The sequence below is a fragment of the Apostichopus japonicus genome, chromosome 19 (assembly GCF_037975245.1).
Source record: "Apostichopus japonicus isolate 1M-3 chromosome 19, ASM3797524v1, whole genome shotgun sequence".
In the NCBI taxonomy this organism is placed as follows: domain Eukaryota; kingdom Metazoa; phylum Echinodermata; class Holothuroidea; order Aspidochirotida; family Stichopodidae; genus Apostichopus; species Apostichopus japonicus.
In genome coordinates this window covers 3,997,893-4,016,367 of record NC_092579.1, presented here as the reverse complement: position 1 = coordinate 4,016,367, position 18,475 = coordinate 3,997,893, and the positions used below count along the sequence as shown (strand labels likewise).

General features: G+C 36.4%; 1 protein-coding gene across 10 annotated transcripts in view; it reads left to right on the top strand.

Annotated features, from left to right (window-relative positions):
• The window catches only part of LOC139960271 (uncharacterized), a 135,413-nt gene that overhangs the window by 13,548 nt on the left and 103,390 nt on the right, over window positions 1-18,475 (top strand). Inside the window, exons 7-20 of one of the 10 annotated variants that reach the window (XM_071958518.1) lie at window positions 2,938-3,261; window positions 3,661-4,134; window positions 4,322-4,548; window positions 5,213-5,374; window positions 6,157-6,309; window positions 6,675-6,723; window positions 7,465-7,781; window positions 8,053-8,230; window positions 8,722-9,024; window positions 10,035-10,264; window positions 11,162-11,299; window positions 11,741-11,893; window positions 12,976-13,036; window positions 13,671-14,663. The exons of 5 other annotated variants lie outside the window; for them this stretch is intronic. In XM_071958518.1, coding sequence (XP_071814619.1) covers window positions 2,938-3,261; window positions 3,661-4,134; window positions 4,322-4,548; window positions 5,213-5,374; window positions 6,157-6,309; window positions 6,675-6,723; window positions 7,465-7,781; window positions 8,053-8,230; window positions 8,722-9,024; window positions 10,035-10,264; window positions 11,162-11,299; window positions 11,741-11,893; window positions 12,976-13,036; window positions 13,671-13,972 — 3,071 coding nt within the window. In that variant the 3' untranslated portion in view covers window positions 13,973-14,663. Of the gene's footprint in view, window positions 1-2,937; window positions 3,262-3,660; window positions 4,135-4,321; window positions 4,549-5,212; window positions 5,375-6,156; window positions 6,310-6,674; window positions 6,724-7,464; window positions 7,782-8,052; window positions 8,231-8,700; window positions 9,025-10,034; window positions 10,265-11,161; window positions 11,300-11,740; window positions 11,894-12,975; window positions 13,037-13,670; window positions 14,664-18,475 lie in introns of those variants that run through there. 4 more of the 10 variants (XM_071958511.1, XM_071958513.1, XM_071958514.1 and 1 more) reach the window with 4 other exon arrangements.

Below are 18,475 nucleotides of genomic sequence, written 5' to 3'. Positions count from 1 at the left end.
GATATTTTTTCCTTTTCAAGAGGGACTTCTAAGTTGCTACAAGTCAATGGTTGTTGAAGGCTAGCAGAATTTAATTTCTGAAAACCTTTCTTTCTAGTTAGGGATGTGGTCAGTAATAAGCTTTTGGTTTCAGAACGACATTTTGTGAAAGGACATGGTGTACAGAAAAGCACATACCCCTTCGGTAATCATGTGATCACTATTAATACAAACAAACTAACAAACACCTCTTCTAGTCATGTGATCACTATCTAATACAAACAAACTAATATATCCCTCTTGTAGTCATGTGATCACTATCTAATACAAACAAACTAACATACCCCTGTTGTAGTCATGTAATCACTATTAATACAAACAAACTAACAAACACCTCTGCTAGTCATGTGATCACTATCTAATACAAACAAAATAATATATCCCTCTTGTAGTCATGTGATCACTATCTAATACAAACTAATACAAACAAACTATTAAACATACCCCTGTGGTAGTCATGTAATCACTATCTAATACAAGCAAACTAACACATCTAGGTATCGGTTCTATATCTGAAACAAATTTATAGCAATTTAACTAAGGTCATTTGGGAATCGATCATAGACACATTTAACCAGGAGACTAGACAAGCTTGAGTATGTCAATTAGGAGATGTGTGAAAATAAAGATAAAAACCATGAAGGGTCATGTGATGTGCTCCACGGTAGCACTTAACTTCGATCCTACACCTTGTCTTAATGTATCCCTTCCACAGAATTTTAGCTAAGTGATGCAAGTATCAATGTTTACTGCAATTTTGCAATTGCAAAGTTGCTAGTTCCTTTAAAAAGATTGGACTGCATATGAAATGCATACAGCATATCAGGACAGTGCATGCATAATGTACATTGATATAAGTAGCAGACGACAGGATTCGCTGTTCCTTTAATAGCAACGCAAATCTAGTTGCCTTAATACATGGCTTCACAAATGCAGATGAAGCATTTTCTTAACACAGAGAAAATAAATTTCAACATCGTCTTCATCCAGAGCAATTAATATTAATTGCACCGTCAATGTCTGTTGTAGTGGCATTCTTTGGGATAAGAAACTCATTCAATTTCTGACAAAGTTTACTGGGGTCAACAAGCAAATAACATAAAAGCATATCAACACCTCCAATGTATTTCTTGTGAAATATGTAGAAAATAAAAGCCTTAACCTAATTTCGCCTTATAATGTGAACTACTCTCATGTCATCAAGTGAGGTACATCACACCTCCCTAAAATCTGAAGAGTATATTTATGATTTTAAATCATTTTTCAATATCATGGAAAGGCCGTTGCTATGTTTTAAAAAAGTGACAGTTAAAGTTGCTATGGTAACACTGATGCTTGTTGTGTAGATGAGTCGTTACATTAACAGTATTTTAGCCAGAGGGAAACCCACCAAGCAGTTACTTGCATAATTAGATACATATATACGTAGCGCAAGAGTATTTACACGCTAATAACCCTGTTTGTACTGGATATGGAGAGCAGTATAAATCTTAATAGAGTCAGTGCTTACACGGTTTGATGACAGGGAATTGTGTAACATAATACCACAACGATAAAAGAAAGCCAGAGGGACATTGCTTGTCGTTGGTAATTCATTTTGCATGCTCACTCTAACAACAAAGAGCTGACTTTACATTTTTAATACTTGACCTGATGTGATCCATTTGATAGTTTGACACCTGGACCTCTGCTGACCCCAAGACCTTTGACGTTCACCCAAAACAATAAGGTTATTGTACTCACTGTAAGAAACACACATGCAAAGTATGAGCCATGTCATGAAACCTATCTTGGGATGTCCTGTTTACAAGGTTTGTGTTTATAAGGCTTTACAGAGTGTGACCTATGATGACACCAAAACAATAGGGGTCTTGAACTCATTATAGGGAAGCCACATGATAAATATGAGAGCCAATGAAGTTTCCCATCTGGAGTTATATTTACAAGGATTTCAAATTTTGACCCCTGGTGACCTTGAATGAACTTTGACCTACACCAAATTATGCAAAAACTTTACTACACTATGTAAGGCAATCATGAATATCATGCATATATGACCTCCATTGATGTTTAGGTTCTGGAGATACAGCATTTTTGTGATTTTCCCATTTTTCTCTCTGCTAACTGCAAATGACCTTTGACCTCCACCAAAAACAATAGGGTTTTTGTACTTTTCATAGGGAAGTAACATGCATAATATACAGTACAATTTCCTATCTGCCATCTGGATATATTTAAACCTTACATTACATACGGCTACCCTACCTTGGATTTATGAGCTCCTTTGATGTTCTTGTCCTGGAGATACAGCGCTTTGAGATTTCCACCGCTTTACATCTGCTGACCTTCACCCAAAACAATCGGGTTCTTGTACTAATTATGCAGAGGTTAACCATCTTGAGATATTATGTGTACAAGCGTGGGCGTCATACACACACACACACACGCACACGCACAGCTGTGTTTTACATTCAGTCCAAGGACATCATTGTACATACCCTAACTTTAATAGTACCACTTAACTATAGAATTCTTGCAAAGGCATAGTGATACTTTAGAAGTCACATCCGAGAACCTGGAATTTGTTTGTCCAAGTCCTCAATCCGAATACAAAATAAAAGCACATACGCCCACACACACACACACACGCCAACTTGACTGAATATGCTACTAGGAATTCATTTTTATTCAGATTCCACAGAAAGAAAATTTACTGATTTAAAAGAAATGTATTTTGTTGATATATATATATAAATACATAGAAAACAATCTAATCATCAAGTGAAAAATAGGAAAATGTGATGTCATCCATTATTTATCAATCCGTTTTATCAGTTGGTTTGTTGTGCTGAGTGAGATCCTGAACTATATTTTTGGTTACTTTTATTTATTTTTCAGCTGATTACAGCAGATTAATGGTCAACGTTGCCCAAGATCTTACTCTAGACAGCACTCTGAAATTAGCAACTCTGTTCCGTCTACCACCAGCAGAAACTGATATGCTACGCCGGGTTTCTCTGATAGAGACACCAGGAATCACTTTGATTAACTTCATGAAGACAAGAAACATCATCAATATGTATGATGTCACTAACCTACAGAAGGGTTTGGTTCATATTCAGCTAAACCGAACAAATGAATATCACTTAGCTCCATATCAGTCTGAAGTTGACCCCTTTCAGTTTGAAGAAAACCAAGTACCGCAACTACTTGACTGGCCTGGTAAGAATGAATAAAATGATGTTATCAGAATAGATGAAATCAAACTAATACAGTACAATACAAACTCTAGAAATGTGTGTGAGTCAGGGGTTAATATTTGGCTTTCAGGCAATTTGTTATTTTGTATTACAAATTTATTGCATTTTATTTTATGATGCCATCAATAATGCCTCTTTTATAAATCAATTGCTTAGCATTTCTAATGATGAACTTTTAAGAAGCAGGGAATAATTTAATTTGTCCATAGTACTTTTAGAAGACAAAAGTCTAAGCAAAATTTGAACACTTAACTACAGTATTCTCTGATTAGGGATGAATGTGACTCAGTATGGCAGATTTGGTTTTTAGATGTAAAAGCTTCATTTAATGGTGTTTGTGTTTCCATTATTCTATTTTCAGTTGAAAAAGTCAAATTTGACCCTGATGATGAATCAACTTCATCACAAGGTTCTGATGAAAGAGAGGATGATCATGACCGTAGTAAGGAAAGTTTGATGGAGAGAGAAGACCTACCAAAACAAAGGAAAGATTCACAAGTACTTGAAATGAGGCACCAATATTCATACATTGAACACAGGATCACGTATGAAGGTGGGACTATTAGCATCATGGGGGTACATCTGACTATTCCTGAAGGTGCTTTATCCTCTGATCGTGTAATTGCTGTTAAAGTGATCTATGATCCCACCATACACCTCCCTGGCAGTGCTCGTAGGGGCAGAATGACACCTCTGATAAATCTAGAGCCAGAAGGGCTCACCCTCGACAAGCCAGCCCAGCTGACTATTCCTCACTCGGCTATTATCCCTGAGCCAGATCGACACGATGTTAACATCTTCACTGGTCTGAAAAACAAAGAAAATTTACAAGAAGGTAAAGATGGTAACCAATTAGCACTTTAAAATGCAATTGACTAATGTACCAGGAGAAGTACAATGAGTTATATGCTGAGAATCAGTTCTGTTGAATTCTATATATATCTTATCAAATAGGCTCTTGATATATACTGTTTTTAAGTTTACTCAATACTATACTTTATATATAATATTATTTATTATAGGTGAAGTAACTTGGACTGAAGAAAAATCTTTTGATTGGAAGCTAGACCCGGAGAAAATCAGTCTTGATATTAACATCCTGAGCTACGTCTTTGTTAATCTAGTCAACCAAGAAACAGAACAGAAGCATACATTCCGTATTGTTCCATTTATTAATGGGATACTAGATGCCAAAGATGATGTCTTAATAACTGTTTGTTTCTGTAAGGACAGTGATGAAGAGTACAAGGTGAGGATAATCTCTTGTTACCATGGTGATATCTGTAGTAGCTTAGAGGTCAGTTCTGGCTTATATTGTGATTTGTAAGTCGAGTACTGGCAATGTTACTTTATTTGTTTAGTGACTTTTATCATGCTTCACTGGCAAATTATGAAGTGATTTTGTTAAAGGTATTTGTGTGACATAATTTTGTTGATTCATCGTAGCACATCGAAAAGAAAAATCTGAAATTATAAATGAAAAAATGTAAACTTGACGTTAACTTAAAACATGTTTCTATCAAAAGTATTTGTACTGAAATGAAACTGACAGTATCCCCATAGTCATAAAGGAAGAATGCTGATAGTCTCATAGAGAATGGATCATGGTATTTTACTAACATTATTATTTATTTCTTCGGTTAAAATTTCATTTTCTTACAAAATATGTGGTTCACCTCCAAAATATGCAGATGGCCCAAATTTTTATTGTGGCTCACAACAAGGATTAAGAGGGTGGGAGGATCCGAAGAAACAAGCAACGTTGGTAATGTGAGCAAATAATGGAAACAAAGACGATGTTACTTGCTATAGCAGTATTGATCTCTCTGTACAGAGTGAAGGCACAACAAATTGTATAATCAACTCTCTGTGTGTTTCTTTGCAATTTAAATCTTCTTGTTCTTATGGTTTAGTTGCTGTTAGAGGACCACCATCCCAAACTGTGTCTAGGAAACTATACAACATTTCAAATTACCCGGACATTGAATGACGTCAGAGACCATGTTTCTTACATTGATCTGATCATGTCATCACCTGGTGATGGTTACCATCTAACAAAGGAAGAATCAACAAAGGTTTGTAATTGCCAATGCTATTAAAGTTTTTCTTTTAACATTACAAGACTTGTAGTTAAGGATTGGTTACTTGAAGTGGATTAAATTGTGTAACAGTTAGAGTGTCGCCCTACAACTATGTGGTTTCTGGTTCAATATCCCAGCAGGAACCACAATATAGGCAACCTTCTGCTGTGCAGTGTTGCTGAGCAGGATCTTGTGTGAGTTGGTATTCCTGGGTTGTGAATTTATAAGGAAGTTAAGTTTGGTCCTATGTTCTTTCGTACGGTATTGCGAATAGCTCCATTCACCGTGGCTTTACTTTTGGTGTATATAATTCACCTCCATTTGTATCTGAGGCAGTGTTCAGTTATTGTGGCACACTCTCAGTTCTTGGATTGGGATTTTGATTAAGTGGCTGTCCTGAGAGCGTGAACGATTGAGACAATTACATGTCTGCCTAGAAAATCTCTAAACACTCATCAAACAGAAATTGATAAATATAAGTCTGTGTTTATCCAGAATGACATGAATACCTATGACTCGAATATGTTTCTGTAGAGTTGCTACCCCTGGTAATGATCTAAACCTAAATTATGTCATGGAATTCTTAATATAATAGGAAAGTATAATCTTCACCAGCTGCCCATGAAATGTGAGGATTTGTACATGACCACATGTCTTGGTTCCTTACCAGCTTTTCCTTAATTCTTACTTCTTATATGTGGCACCTTTTCTTTAAATACTTAACAATCATTCTATGCATCCAAAGTACATTGATTTCATTATCTTTTATCCATTAGCATGTAGACATTGATTACCTCTGTGCTGCCAGTAGAGTTTCTCATCAGTTTAGACTTACAAGGGACAAAGATGGAGACACTGACATGGTTGATGTGAAGTTAAAAGTAACACAACATGAAATGAACCAGACAGCCCTTATCCTCCAATCGAAGGTGAGTTATATCTGTTGACCTATTTGTCTTCTCATATGTCTCTTCATTACATAATATTAAGCGGCATCTTCTCCCATCTGCTCATTTCTCTGCTAAGTAACTTTGTTTTGTGGGGTATCTTAGGTATAAATGAATGAATACTGCATAAATAAGTGTCATCAGCATTCCTTTTTCTTTTTGGATTTCACACGTTTATTATGTGTTGTTCCATGTCTGTTACTGCCATATGTTTCTGCATTACATTCCTACTTTAAATCTAACCATTCACAGGGGTAAGGTAGATAGCCTGCATAATTGTATGTTAAATATTCTTACATTTAAAGTTTTCATTAGTCATATAATTTTGTTTTTTTGTTTTCCTTTAGGTGAAAGACATTCTCTTATCTCCAGAAAGCCAGAAAATTCTGCACCCAGGTGAGTTTTTATGTGGAAGTGGAACAATTGGGTGGACTTAGCTAGTTTTAGATGTCCACCCTGACCTGCATCTAAGTGCAGTTGCTAGAGAAAAATGAATGCTTATTATTCGTAGACATACACCAGGTAAGTGTGTATTAGTGAAGATGAAAAAATAAGCAGACGTAGAGTACATGGACCCAGGTGAGTGTCTAAGAAGAGGTGAAAAGGTAATAGCATTTGGTTTTAGCAGTAGACACCAAATGTTACTTATATCAACATTGTTTATTGGGAAATATTTCATCAACATAAACATTTTTGATGGCAAGAAATTTAATCATACTGCTGAACCCAAAACATTTCTAAGTTCAATTTGCACGCTTTCATTTTTAGTTAGTATGCTCACTTCCAACTTGGTAGCTCAAAGCAACCATGAAGGTGAAGCTGTATATGAGACCAGAATTTATGCACAAGACAAGGGCTTAAAGTAGAAAAGTTGTATGCTAGTTGTGGACAGTATAAAACCAATAATTAATGTGTGCATGCACCAGAGGTTGATTTGCATACCAACGTTCTCCACACAGGTTGCATGCTTCTTGAGGGCCTGTTGTGTACTTGTGCATGTAAGCTGTGAACATTGCTCATTGTTCATAACTGCCACTCCATTGGCATGTGCTTCAGGTGCTCTTATTTCTACATGTGATATCTAGCCTTTGTTATATTCCTTCGAATGTCAAGTGGATGCTATGTCCTCACTTTCAGGCTTACACAAATATGAAAAGTTGAGAGGAGACATTGCAAAGCTTCTGGATAAACAACATTGCGCAAAGCTAGGCATGTATTTTGATCTGAAGCCAGCAGAAAAGGATACAGTTCAGGAAGCAGCAAAATCTGGAAAGATGCTGATGAAAATATTGGATGAAAGAGAGCTCATCATGCCAAACAGAATGATTGGAATGTATGAAGGATTGAAAGCTATTGACTTTAACAAGGTGGCAAGAATGGTGCTGGAGTACATCGATACGTTACAGGAGAAGAATGGAAAGGAAAACGAAGGGGGAAAAGAAATTAACAAAATGGTTTGTGCTTTGCAATAACTTGTCAAGACTTTGAAACTTTAAGCTTGAAGCCAAAGAATGGTTACTTTGCATAACATCAGGATCTTAGAATGGTTTAGATTATTTCTGCTTACATAAAGTTATGTTTGTAGAGATCAAGTGTACAGAAAGTCTGTGTAGAATATTCACTGAAGCCAAATCAAATGCAGTAATTAGTTGAATATCATGATGAAAGTATGATAAAAAAATGTAGATTTGATAAACAAATTGTAATATTTCAACATTGTTTCAGGTAAAAATTCCAAAGAAACAGGAAGTAATCTCAAAAAGGGAATCAAAATTGTCAGTAAATTACACAATTTTGATAGAAGAGGGTTACAAGAGACTGGATGTCCAAAGAGCCTTGAAATTGTCTAATGGAAAACTGGACTTGGGAAGACGGATATTGCTACTTGCAAAGGAAGAGCATGGTAAAGATACCCTATGTATTTAGCTACATGGGTATTTCTTTTAATATTTCTACGTGATATAATTTACCTCCTTGTTATAACACACTCTAGGAATACATTTCAAGCCCTTGCTGTTTCAGTGTTTATGGAAGAACAAGTATTTTTATTTATTTTAGGAAAATTACTCACAAAATAGCTACATCATAGGAATATGATCTAGATACCTGAAATAAAAGTAATTCGTGTTACTTTCAACGAAATATTCTCTTCTAGATCTGTTTTCATCAATCAGGTCAATTATTTCATATCTGATGTTCAGTCAAAAATTAAAATTTATTGTGATTCTTAATTATTTTGTTTCTACAAGTAGAAAGTGAAACAAGTTTGTGTTAAAAAGACTATTTTCATTAAATGTGTTAATGCATTGAATAAGCATTGAAGTGGCAAAATCACTTTCCTTTCACTTGAAATATATTACTTTTCTCCTCCAGAGACACTTCCTTTGTTCCCAGGATCCAATCTTTATAAAGAGCAGTACTTTGATCATCGTGGAGGAGAGATGTTTATAGCAGGTGTTAATCTCCTTGTACCAGCTGGTGCACTACACACTGGAAGGATTGTTAGTCTATGGGTTTCTACTGAACCTGCCATCAATGAACCTTTCTCAAAGAAGAGTCTAAGATTGACCCCTTTTGTGAAATTTGGTCCTGAGAGCCTTACCTTACACAAGCCTGTCACCTTGATTATTCCACACTGTGCTGTTACTCCAGCTGACCAGACGGGTCTTGATGTGTACTCTGGTGTATTACAAACAGGTGTGTTTCTGTTTCTTTTGCATTGTGTTTATTGATTCCTTTGATAATTATATTTAGTTACTTAAATTTGTTGTATCAACAAAGGTGTGTATATGAGTTAGTGTGTTTTTGTATGTCACCCCTATTGGCTTATTAACACCATGACCTCAAGGGCATAATGGTGTAAATTGACATTTAGTATGTGGTTCCATATTAAAAATGTACAAGTATCCTCCTTTTTATGTAGCAGGCAAACTCTGATACATTTCTTAACACAATGACTCAAAAAAGTTTCCATGAATTTCATTTACATTCCATGCAGACACAGCTGTTAAACTTTCAATTTCTAAACAGAATTCCAAAAGTAGTAGATTTTGGTAGTAAAATAGTTAAGTTTTGAAGGTTTTGTATTAGAAAACTTCAAATATCCCGATGAAATGCCTACTTTTGCTGAGAATGTGTGGTTTTTTGCTATTGCTTGGTAAACTTTGATATAGGTAGGAAAAAAGGGAAAATATACACATAATAAAAGCTAATGTATATAATATATATATATAATAACATGATTTCTTTCCTGGCTTTCACTTAGTTCATAGACAAATTTAACTCACTTGCTCTACCTTAGTCTGATAGGTATGTGGAAGTTTGAGCAAATTGTATGGCAAGGAATCACAAAGCCAACATGTTTTTCAAGGAACCCTTCTCTTCTCAGTAGTACATTGACCTGATGACCTCAATCATTTGTTCCAACCTTAAGGGATAAATAAACAAGATTATTAAAGGAGGAAAAAGCACCTCAAGCTATGGCAGGCTGTAGTTAGCAACACAATTTATTTGGCAACATTGCAATTATACATTAAGTGAAAAACAAGATGTTGTACTGTTTTGATGTTCTTTGTAAGCAGTGTTGCATTTTCTAACACAACACTGTCAATTTAAAATCATCTATGGTATATTTTAGGCTTGGTGTTTTACCTTTCACCATGTTATAAATACTTATCTAGCAAAATAGTTTTTTAAATCTTCTTCAGATAAAATTATCAAATGGAGCCAAGAAAGGAAATATCTCAGCTGCTCTATGAATAGTCAGCACTTTGCAGTTAAAGCTGAGAAACCATGTCTCATTGGTCTTCACGTCCCTTTCATACCCAAGATGTTGAAACGTGTCTGCGTCTTACCAATTGTGAACAGAGTTTCTGAATCGGGGGATCAATTGACAATTCATCTTTGGTTTCATAATGATGACTCACTGGAACATAAAGTAAGTAGTAGATTTTTTTTCAGCTCAAGTGGTATTGCAAATGATCTCACAGATTCCAGTCATCTGCCTTAATTCAAACTTAATTGATGTCAGAGTTACTTAATAATAATAATAAACAGCAGTTATTTTTACGTCACTTAAGTGACCACAAATTTGGGAGAAACCTGCAAGGGCTTATGGATTACAACTTACACTTCGGGTGGCTTCCAATTCAACATTTTAACTCAAAAGGTGGAATCTTTTCAATGTAAGATTAGCTGGTTCAGGCTGTCTGTGGTCATTGATGGTCGAAAATAACCTTGTAGTCGACAAAACACACTGACCAGATGTCCTAAACAAAAATTGCATGTTCAATATTTTTTGGTCTGTGGTCATTGACAACTGACAACAATTGTTGTAACAGACACATTTGTAAACACGTACACCTTGTCCAATATTAGAGTAAAGAGTTTATATTTTTCAGAACATAAGCCGTGAGACTATGAATGGTCTTTGATAATGTATCTTGAAGACAATCAATGTATAATAATAACAGCTCCCTGATTTCAGTTTATATTCCCCTCATTACGTGGGGATTCAAGTCACATGCTTGTGCTGTATAACAGAGCTCAGTGTTTGATAACACATTAGTTGGTCCAGTTAATCAGCCAGACAAGAGATTAGGCAGAAAATCTGTACAGAGAGTTAGACCTTATTGCACTCCATGTATCAGATATTTATAGTAGCTGCTTGTTTTACCAATTAAAGGCCACACCAGTTTTAATGAGAGGGTCATACTAGGGAGCTGTTATTGCTTCCTGCTCATACATGGGACAATGCAATGGGTGTATGCATTTATGGTAATGTTTAAATATACATTAATTATAATGTAATATTGTCTCATTTCTATTTTAACAGAGCCTTATCAATGAAGAAATCTATCAGCAAAAGGGTTCCATAATTCATGATCCTGTGTCTGTTCAACTCAAGTCTATGACTTCAACTTTACATGTTAGCACCAACTCCAGTACCTCACAGTGTAACCCAAGAAAAGTGGTTAGTAATGTCTGTCAAATGTTCTTATTTATTTTATGTCAACATGTAAAGAAAGCAGGTAATTCCTGTTCCACAGGTAATTTCTATTTGTTGGAAGAATAGTTTTATGCACCTGTTGAGTAGTATGTAATAATGCTAGCATATGTTGCTGTATTGTAAACTCTTTTACTACATTGATTACAAATCAACATTTCATTTGTAATATTGAAACTCTTTCTTCTCAATTTGTAATGATACTCAATGAGGGTATCAGAGTACGGTGAAAGTTACCTCGTAGGTTTAAATGTATACATCTGGGTGAAGAGGGGCTGATTGGAATAAGTGCCTTGCCCAAGGTCACAGATTAAACATCTGTGCAGGACTGGAACCTGTAATCCTTAGAATGTTAACACATTAACTTCAACCACTTCAATGTCAACTTCTAATTATTCTCTTTCAAAGGATGTTGCCACGGAAACCATATGGTTAAAGAACAGACACAAGATAGAATTCCATCTTCAGTATAAAGGGATCGAAGATACGTTCAATCTGGAAATAGAAGCAAGATATGGGAAGTTTAGGAAGAATCTTTTCCAGCTTAGTATTCAGTTGCAGGTAACTTGATTTTGAATTAATGTAGCAGAAAGAAAGATTTGAATATGAGGAGTATGTCTGATTTAGTTCATACTTGGTACGGTGCTGTAACTACATATTATGTACATGTTCTTTGCTACAACAATGTTACCTCATTAATATTTATGAGTGGAAAATTGTCAAAAACAGCTTGTAAATACGATATCTCAAAAACCACAAGTTGAATCAATGTTATATTTGGGAGATATATGCCCCATGATGAGTAGATGTGCCCCATTTTTCTTGGTTCCCATCTCTTGAATAGTAATGAGTGGGCAGGGCTTAACATGAACTTTGGTTCATACTGGTATGGTCATGTTGGTGCACAATGAGCACATTTTCATGATGTCTCCAACTTCATGTCATTAATATTCAACATATTGCAAGAAATGGCTTTTAAGTAGTTTTAACACATGACAAGAACGAAATGTTTCATGATTTCCCAACTTGACATATTAGGTTTGTCACACTACATTCATACAATCAACCGTGTTGTTTTTTCTGTTTTTTTTGTGTGCATATCATGAATTTTATTCAGTGAACATTAAATTCTTAATCAGATATCTTTGAAGTAGTATGTCTAATTAGCTTTACATATGTACTTGGATAATATGATGTAAGTATATAGATAAATGCTTATGAGGTTTTTTCTGTTTTTATAGTTTGTCTCAACATGATAACTCATTCCTTTTTATGTTACAGCATTAGTCAATGGACAATCCTCTTCATTTGGCCGTGCACAAGTATATGAATATTAATATGTATGGCTTACCACACTATGTATATGTTTAGGCATCATCTATTGATTTTCTACTCTGTCGGTCTTAGTTGATGAACTGATTTTCATTAATAAAGGTTTGAACTATAATTTTACAATGCCAGAAGAAAATCTTATGACAAGCTGTCTTCAGATCACAAATGTATAGAAAATAGTCCTAATTTGCACATCTTAAAGTATTAGTTAAACTGCTTCTGGAGACATACTCTTAATTGATAGAGGTGAAATATGCACAAACTTATTTTCTAGGGCAATCATAAAGCTTTCCTCTGTTTCCTCTTCACAGATTGAAAAGTTACGACACATTGACCAAATCACATCTCCATTTCAGCTCATTCTACCCGAATGTGAGTAATTAATTATTTTAGCATGTTAATGCAGCTGAAGATGTTTCATTACCATGTTGTACTCACTACCAGATTTGTGAACTAGAACAGTTTCTTCAATATCAAGTATTGCAAATAGCTGATAGTTACATATAGTCCACAAGTTGAAATGACAACTGCAGCCTGGACTCCTCTATGCAAAGTGGGATCAGGTGTTCAAATCTCATATGTAAGGAATTGTCGGCAGTATGTAAAATGTTGATGTAAGAAAAAAGTGTACATGTACACATCTCATATAAAAGGATTGCAGTTCTAAAGTATGTTAAGTATTGGTGTTTGCTTTGGTTTTAAACATCAGTTTCGATACCAAAGCAACACACTTAGACTGAGTATTGATACTGTATTCAAGTCATATTGCAGTGGAAAACAACAATTAATGAAATTCAGTCACCTGCTTTAAAGATGTATTCTGTGAGTTAAATCAGAGTTCCTTTTTAGTCTCATTGAAAACTCTGAGCTTTCAGGTTTATTTTGCCCCTGAGTGTAAGAAACACATCTATGTTGTCTCACGTTTCTGGATATTATTTCCCTAAAACAGGATTAGTTTAATTCACTTTATGTAGAGTCGAAATTTCATTCTCTTACAACCTTACAGCCATCATCAAATCTTTTGATCAGCTAAAGCAGAACTTATCAGAACATCTTGATGTAGACCAATCTACCCTGCTGGCAAATATTTTCCAACTTCCTGAAGAAGGAATTACTGATATCAAGAAGCACAAAACGCCAGGAACTCTTTTGTTAGAGAAGCTGACCAAAAGTTCACTGATATCTCCCACAAATGTCACAAAATTGGAAAATGCCTTAACAGAACAAGGAAATGAAGACTGTGCCAAACTTGTCAGAGATTTTAGATGGAAAAATCCTGTAGTTCAAGCAACATTGTGCCCAGAATAATGACTGAAATCATATTGTGGGTTATTGTAGGCAAGTAATGATATGAACATATCACCAGTGATGATGTAACACTAACCAGGAACTTGTTTACTTGAGAGGGGCAGAGGAAGTTAGGAAGTCTTTCTGTAATCACTGTTAATTACAGTTTGAGCTTATTAAACAGGATTATATGCTTAATTACACCTGTATGAGTGACTTATATACAATATCCTTCTCCCCCTCTTACATAGTTATCTATGTAAATACTTTATGTGACTATATACTCTATTCTTGGCTTTGATAAGCAAACAATTACAAGTAACTTATACATTCATGTCAGCGTGTGTTTGTGTATGCTGTAAGTTTTGGTTTCGATGAGAATCATAATCAATGCAGTCATGATGATTGTGTGTGTAGATGTGACGGCTAGATTGTAAACATGTTATCTCAACAACGACAAGTTAAGTCATTGTTATGCTGGGTAAGGAGTTGCACCATGATGTGTATATGTGCCCGATTGTTTGTGGTTCCCATCTAGTGAATATTTATGAGTGGGCGGGCTTTAATATGAAACTCATAAAATGTCAATATCTCTTCAAGCCTATGTCCGATTCAGTTCAATCTTGGTATCATGATGTAACTACACAGATGCCGACCGAAAATTCACTGATTTCTTCACAAACATCACAAAATTAGAAAAAGCCCTGACAGAGAAAGAAACCGAAAGATGTGCAAGACTTGTCAGAGATTTCAGAAGAAACAATACTGTGTTTCAGCAGCAATGTGTCAATAATAGATTTATGATGAGGGAGTTCTCGCTTGTTAACAAGTTGCTATGAGCACTAAATTAGCAGCATAGTACACAAACATATTTATTCACAGATTGGAATAGGAAAAGCTATCATTTTCTACGCTTAAGCCATAACAATATTACAGATATATTGACAACATATTTTTCGTCAGGCCACATGGTGAACAAGTTGCTCAAGTGTTTTTTTCTTTTTTGTACATGTTAATTCATTTCATGACAGTATTAAATTTTCTGTAGAAGTCTCTAAAAAACAAACATTTTCGTTTCTGATGGTAATCGTAACCTTTGTAGTCATTCAGGCGGATGAGTGTGTGCATGTGTATGTGCATGTAACGTCTTGCTTTTAAACATGATATCTCAATAAGGGGAGCTTGTACCAATCTCATATTTGGTGTGTAGGAGTACCACATTGAGGAAAAGAAGTCTATTGGTTTTTAGAGGAGTTCAAAGGTCATTTGGGGTCACTAGGGGTCAGATTGTGAAAACCTTGTAAACATGATATCTCAAGAAGGGAAGCCAATTTCATATTTAGTATGTAGTTGTGGCAAGTTGATTTCAAGATCCCTTTGTTTTTGGTGAGGTCAAAGGTCATTGAGGGTCACTAGGGGCCAAATTGTGAAAATCTTGAAGACACGATATCACCAAGACATGAGATATGTCATACGTTTTGTGGAGTTGTGACTATTGTAAATTTTTGCTCCCTAGGCCCAATGGCCGTCAGTATTAGACACCAAATTTAAGGCCTAGCCTATGGTCCAGCCAACATCTAGGTGTAAACTATCAAACTAGGGCTAGACCCTAGCGTAGGTCATTTGGGCCCATAGAAATTGAACTATGAAGAATGCTGACACAGTGTATCACCGTGTGTTTCAGCAGTGAAGCCTTGATAAAAAGTGAGGGCGCTTTGCGTTGTACATATATACATTGCAAATTCCACTTTGAAATTGAATTTGATATTACCCGTTTTTTTTTGAAAAAGTAGGTGTACTTTCCACAACATAGACATGTTATAGCGATCAGGTGGTAAGCTCTATACTCCTGACTTAAGAACCAACTTTGAAAACTTGTTTTTCGCCTCTAATAAATCGAGCAAGTGGAGTGTTTTATGCAACTTTAAATGTCTAAAAAGTGTCATTTCCGGTATCTGAATAGTACGTGGCAAACATTTTTCTTGCTTGTATTATTTGAGTTCTCCAATCAGTGTGCCATGGCTATCCCGGGAAAATGCCGTCAAAAAATGCAAAACATTAAAAATGCAACAACTCCCATTGACAGGGTCCGAAATGGTTGATATTTTGGAAGTATTTGTGAATGGGGTCAGGGATCGTTTCCAAACATAACGGTCATGTGATCCAAGGTCAACAAAGGTCAATAAGTGGTCAAAAACTAGTATTTTGCAATAACTTGAGAACCAAATGTCCATCAATGTTGGGAGTTACGCTATTGTAATCCAGTACCCATTGACATGTATTATTTTCTTTCAAGTTGACTATTTCAATTTCAAAAAATTGTTTACTACTGAGTGAAGCAGTTTGTTTACAAGTGACAAAATAGCAAAAAAAAATGCGCGGTCATGGTACGGAAGATTGATGGTGCCTGAAAGGCCAACTTGTCAGCTATCCACAAATGGGTAGCGTTTAGCTAATGGAAACTTTCGTGTAGACACATAGAGACCACATTACCACATAGAGACCACGTTACATTTGTGATACTGTGTGTGAGTCAATGCGGCTTTTAATGGGCGTATGCTACCTGTAGGGTTACGCTTAGTCTGTTAGGTTATGCCTTCCTAAGCTTTAGCTGTCTTACGTCAGGTCATGGATTCAAGGATAATTCTGCGGGATACCTTAGGCCAAATGCTAGTAAAAGGATCATGCCTCATTATAATTAGAGAGGGATGTGTCTTATTGTGTGTAGGTTGTATAGTTTGTGTGTACCTCACATAGCAGTTTTACTGAATTTATTGCTTCTGTTGCATTGTGTGGTTGTGGGTTTTGCAGACTGTTGCTCGTGTCTGGATATGTTAATGTGGGAAATAAAACTAATTTCTACATTTTCAGAGTAATATTTTCATTTGGCATGTTTGAGGGGAGGAACGAATTCCCTTTCCTGAGAATTTGATGGCCTGTAAAAGCCATTGTTCTCACTCATTGCCCGTTGACCTTACACTCAATACTGCTCTCTGAAGACTAGTATATTTCTAAAGGGATATCGTCGCTGTATTGCTTAGTGATTAGTTGATAGCTGATTGATAAAGCCCAGCTGTTGACTTATGGCAAATACACATACCACTGGTCCAAGTTATTGGCAGAAAGGAACCTTCGCTTTTCATATTGTTAATAACATATGCTTTATGGGTGACATTGATGGACCCAATCGGCGTATAAACCTATTCAGACACTGCAGTTATAAAGGTTCTGGCTTGTTACAGTATTAGCAGAATAGGAAGGAACATCGTAATCGCATAAAGCTTCCCTAACCAGGCTCTGTCATGATCAGTGGCGTCACCAGACTTTTCAGTCTGGGGGGGGCACAGGGGGCACCAGCATTTGATGGGGGGCACTTAGGTGGATACGGATCGCCGTCCTGGGGGAGGGGTCTAAGGGGAGGGGGTACCCCCTCCAAGCGCGGCGGAACGGGAAAATTATTTGGGAGGCTAATGTATAGAGACTATCTAAGCGGAGCGCCACCATCGGTTGGCGCGGATCGTACAAGAAAATTTGGGTTTTTTTGAAACCCCCAGATGGCCGGAAACGGCACTTCCCGAGTGTTTTATGCTGCGAATACCTAGCCCTAAAATATGGGTATCAAGCCTGCAATTTCTCAGATTGCACGTAAAAGTCTGTAAAAACATTGTAATTTGTATATTCGATGGTGTTTTAAGAGAGTAGCTATTACTCGTAGTGTACTCGAAAGACGTTTTTGAGTGTAGTAAGGGGATGTTGGAGAACTGGCTGAAATGAAGCAAGTCATTGGCCTAAGACGAATTTGTGTTGCACTTACCGGTACTCACACTCACTGCTTCCACTTTTCACGGGGCGTGAAGACGCGGTTGGGTGACAATGTGGTCTATAGCCAGGGGACGGGCCGAGGGTCCCCCCAGCATTTACTAAAATTATTACACCTATATAGTATACGTGTGCATCGGACAGATCGACAAGAATGCATTGAAAAATGGGCACATGCACGTTTCGGAGCCTTGGTAAATATTGTGGGGGGGGGGGTGGGGCGTATCATGCATTTGCCCCTTCAACTTTTTCATTAGGGGCTGAGCCCCCCAGTTCCGCCGCCACTGCCCCCCTCCCCTTTGGAAAATTTTCGCATACGGAGGATGGGCTAGATGCAAATTGCTGCCACATTTGATGCTAAATTTGATCTGAAGATATCTCCAGAACTTGCTATTTTTGAGGTAATGATTTTAACATGGCGCAGAATTTTGCAGAGGATATGAACCACATGCTGTCGATATTATGCCTAACCCTGTATAAATAGAACCTACATTTGTTGAATTAATGTGTGCATGACCCCCGACTCCTTTCTTGTCCTCGTTTTCGCCCATTATCTATTAAGATGTAACAGGTTCCAGCATCGTTATTGGCTCCTATTAGGGATCTCACCATGCAATCCAAAGTTTGATCACACATCGAGTATGGCTCAGTATGCAGGTGTGAACATTCGCCATTTGTTCCTACAAGCATCTGACCTCAAATGAC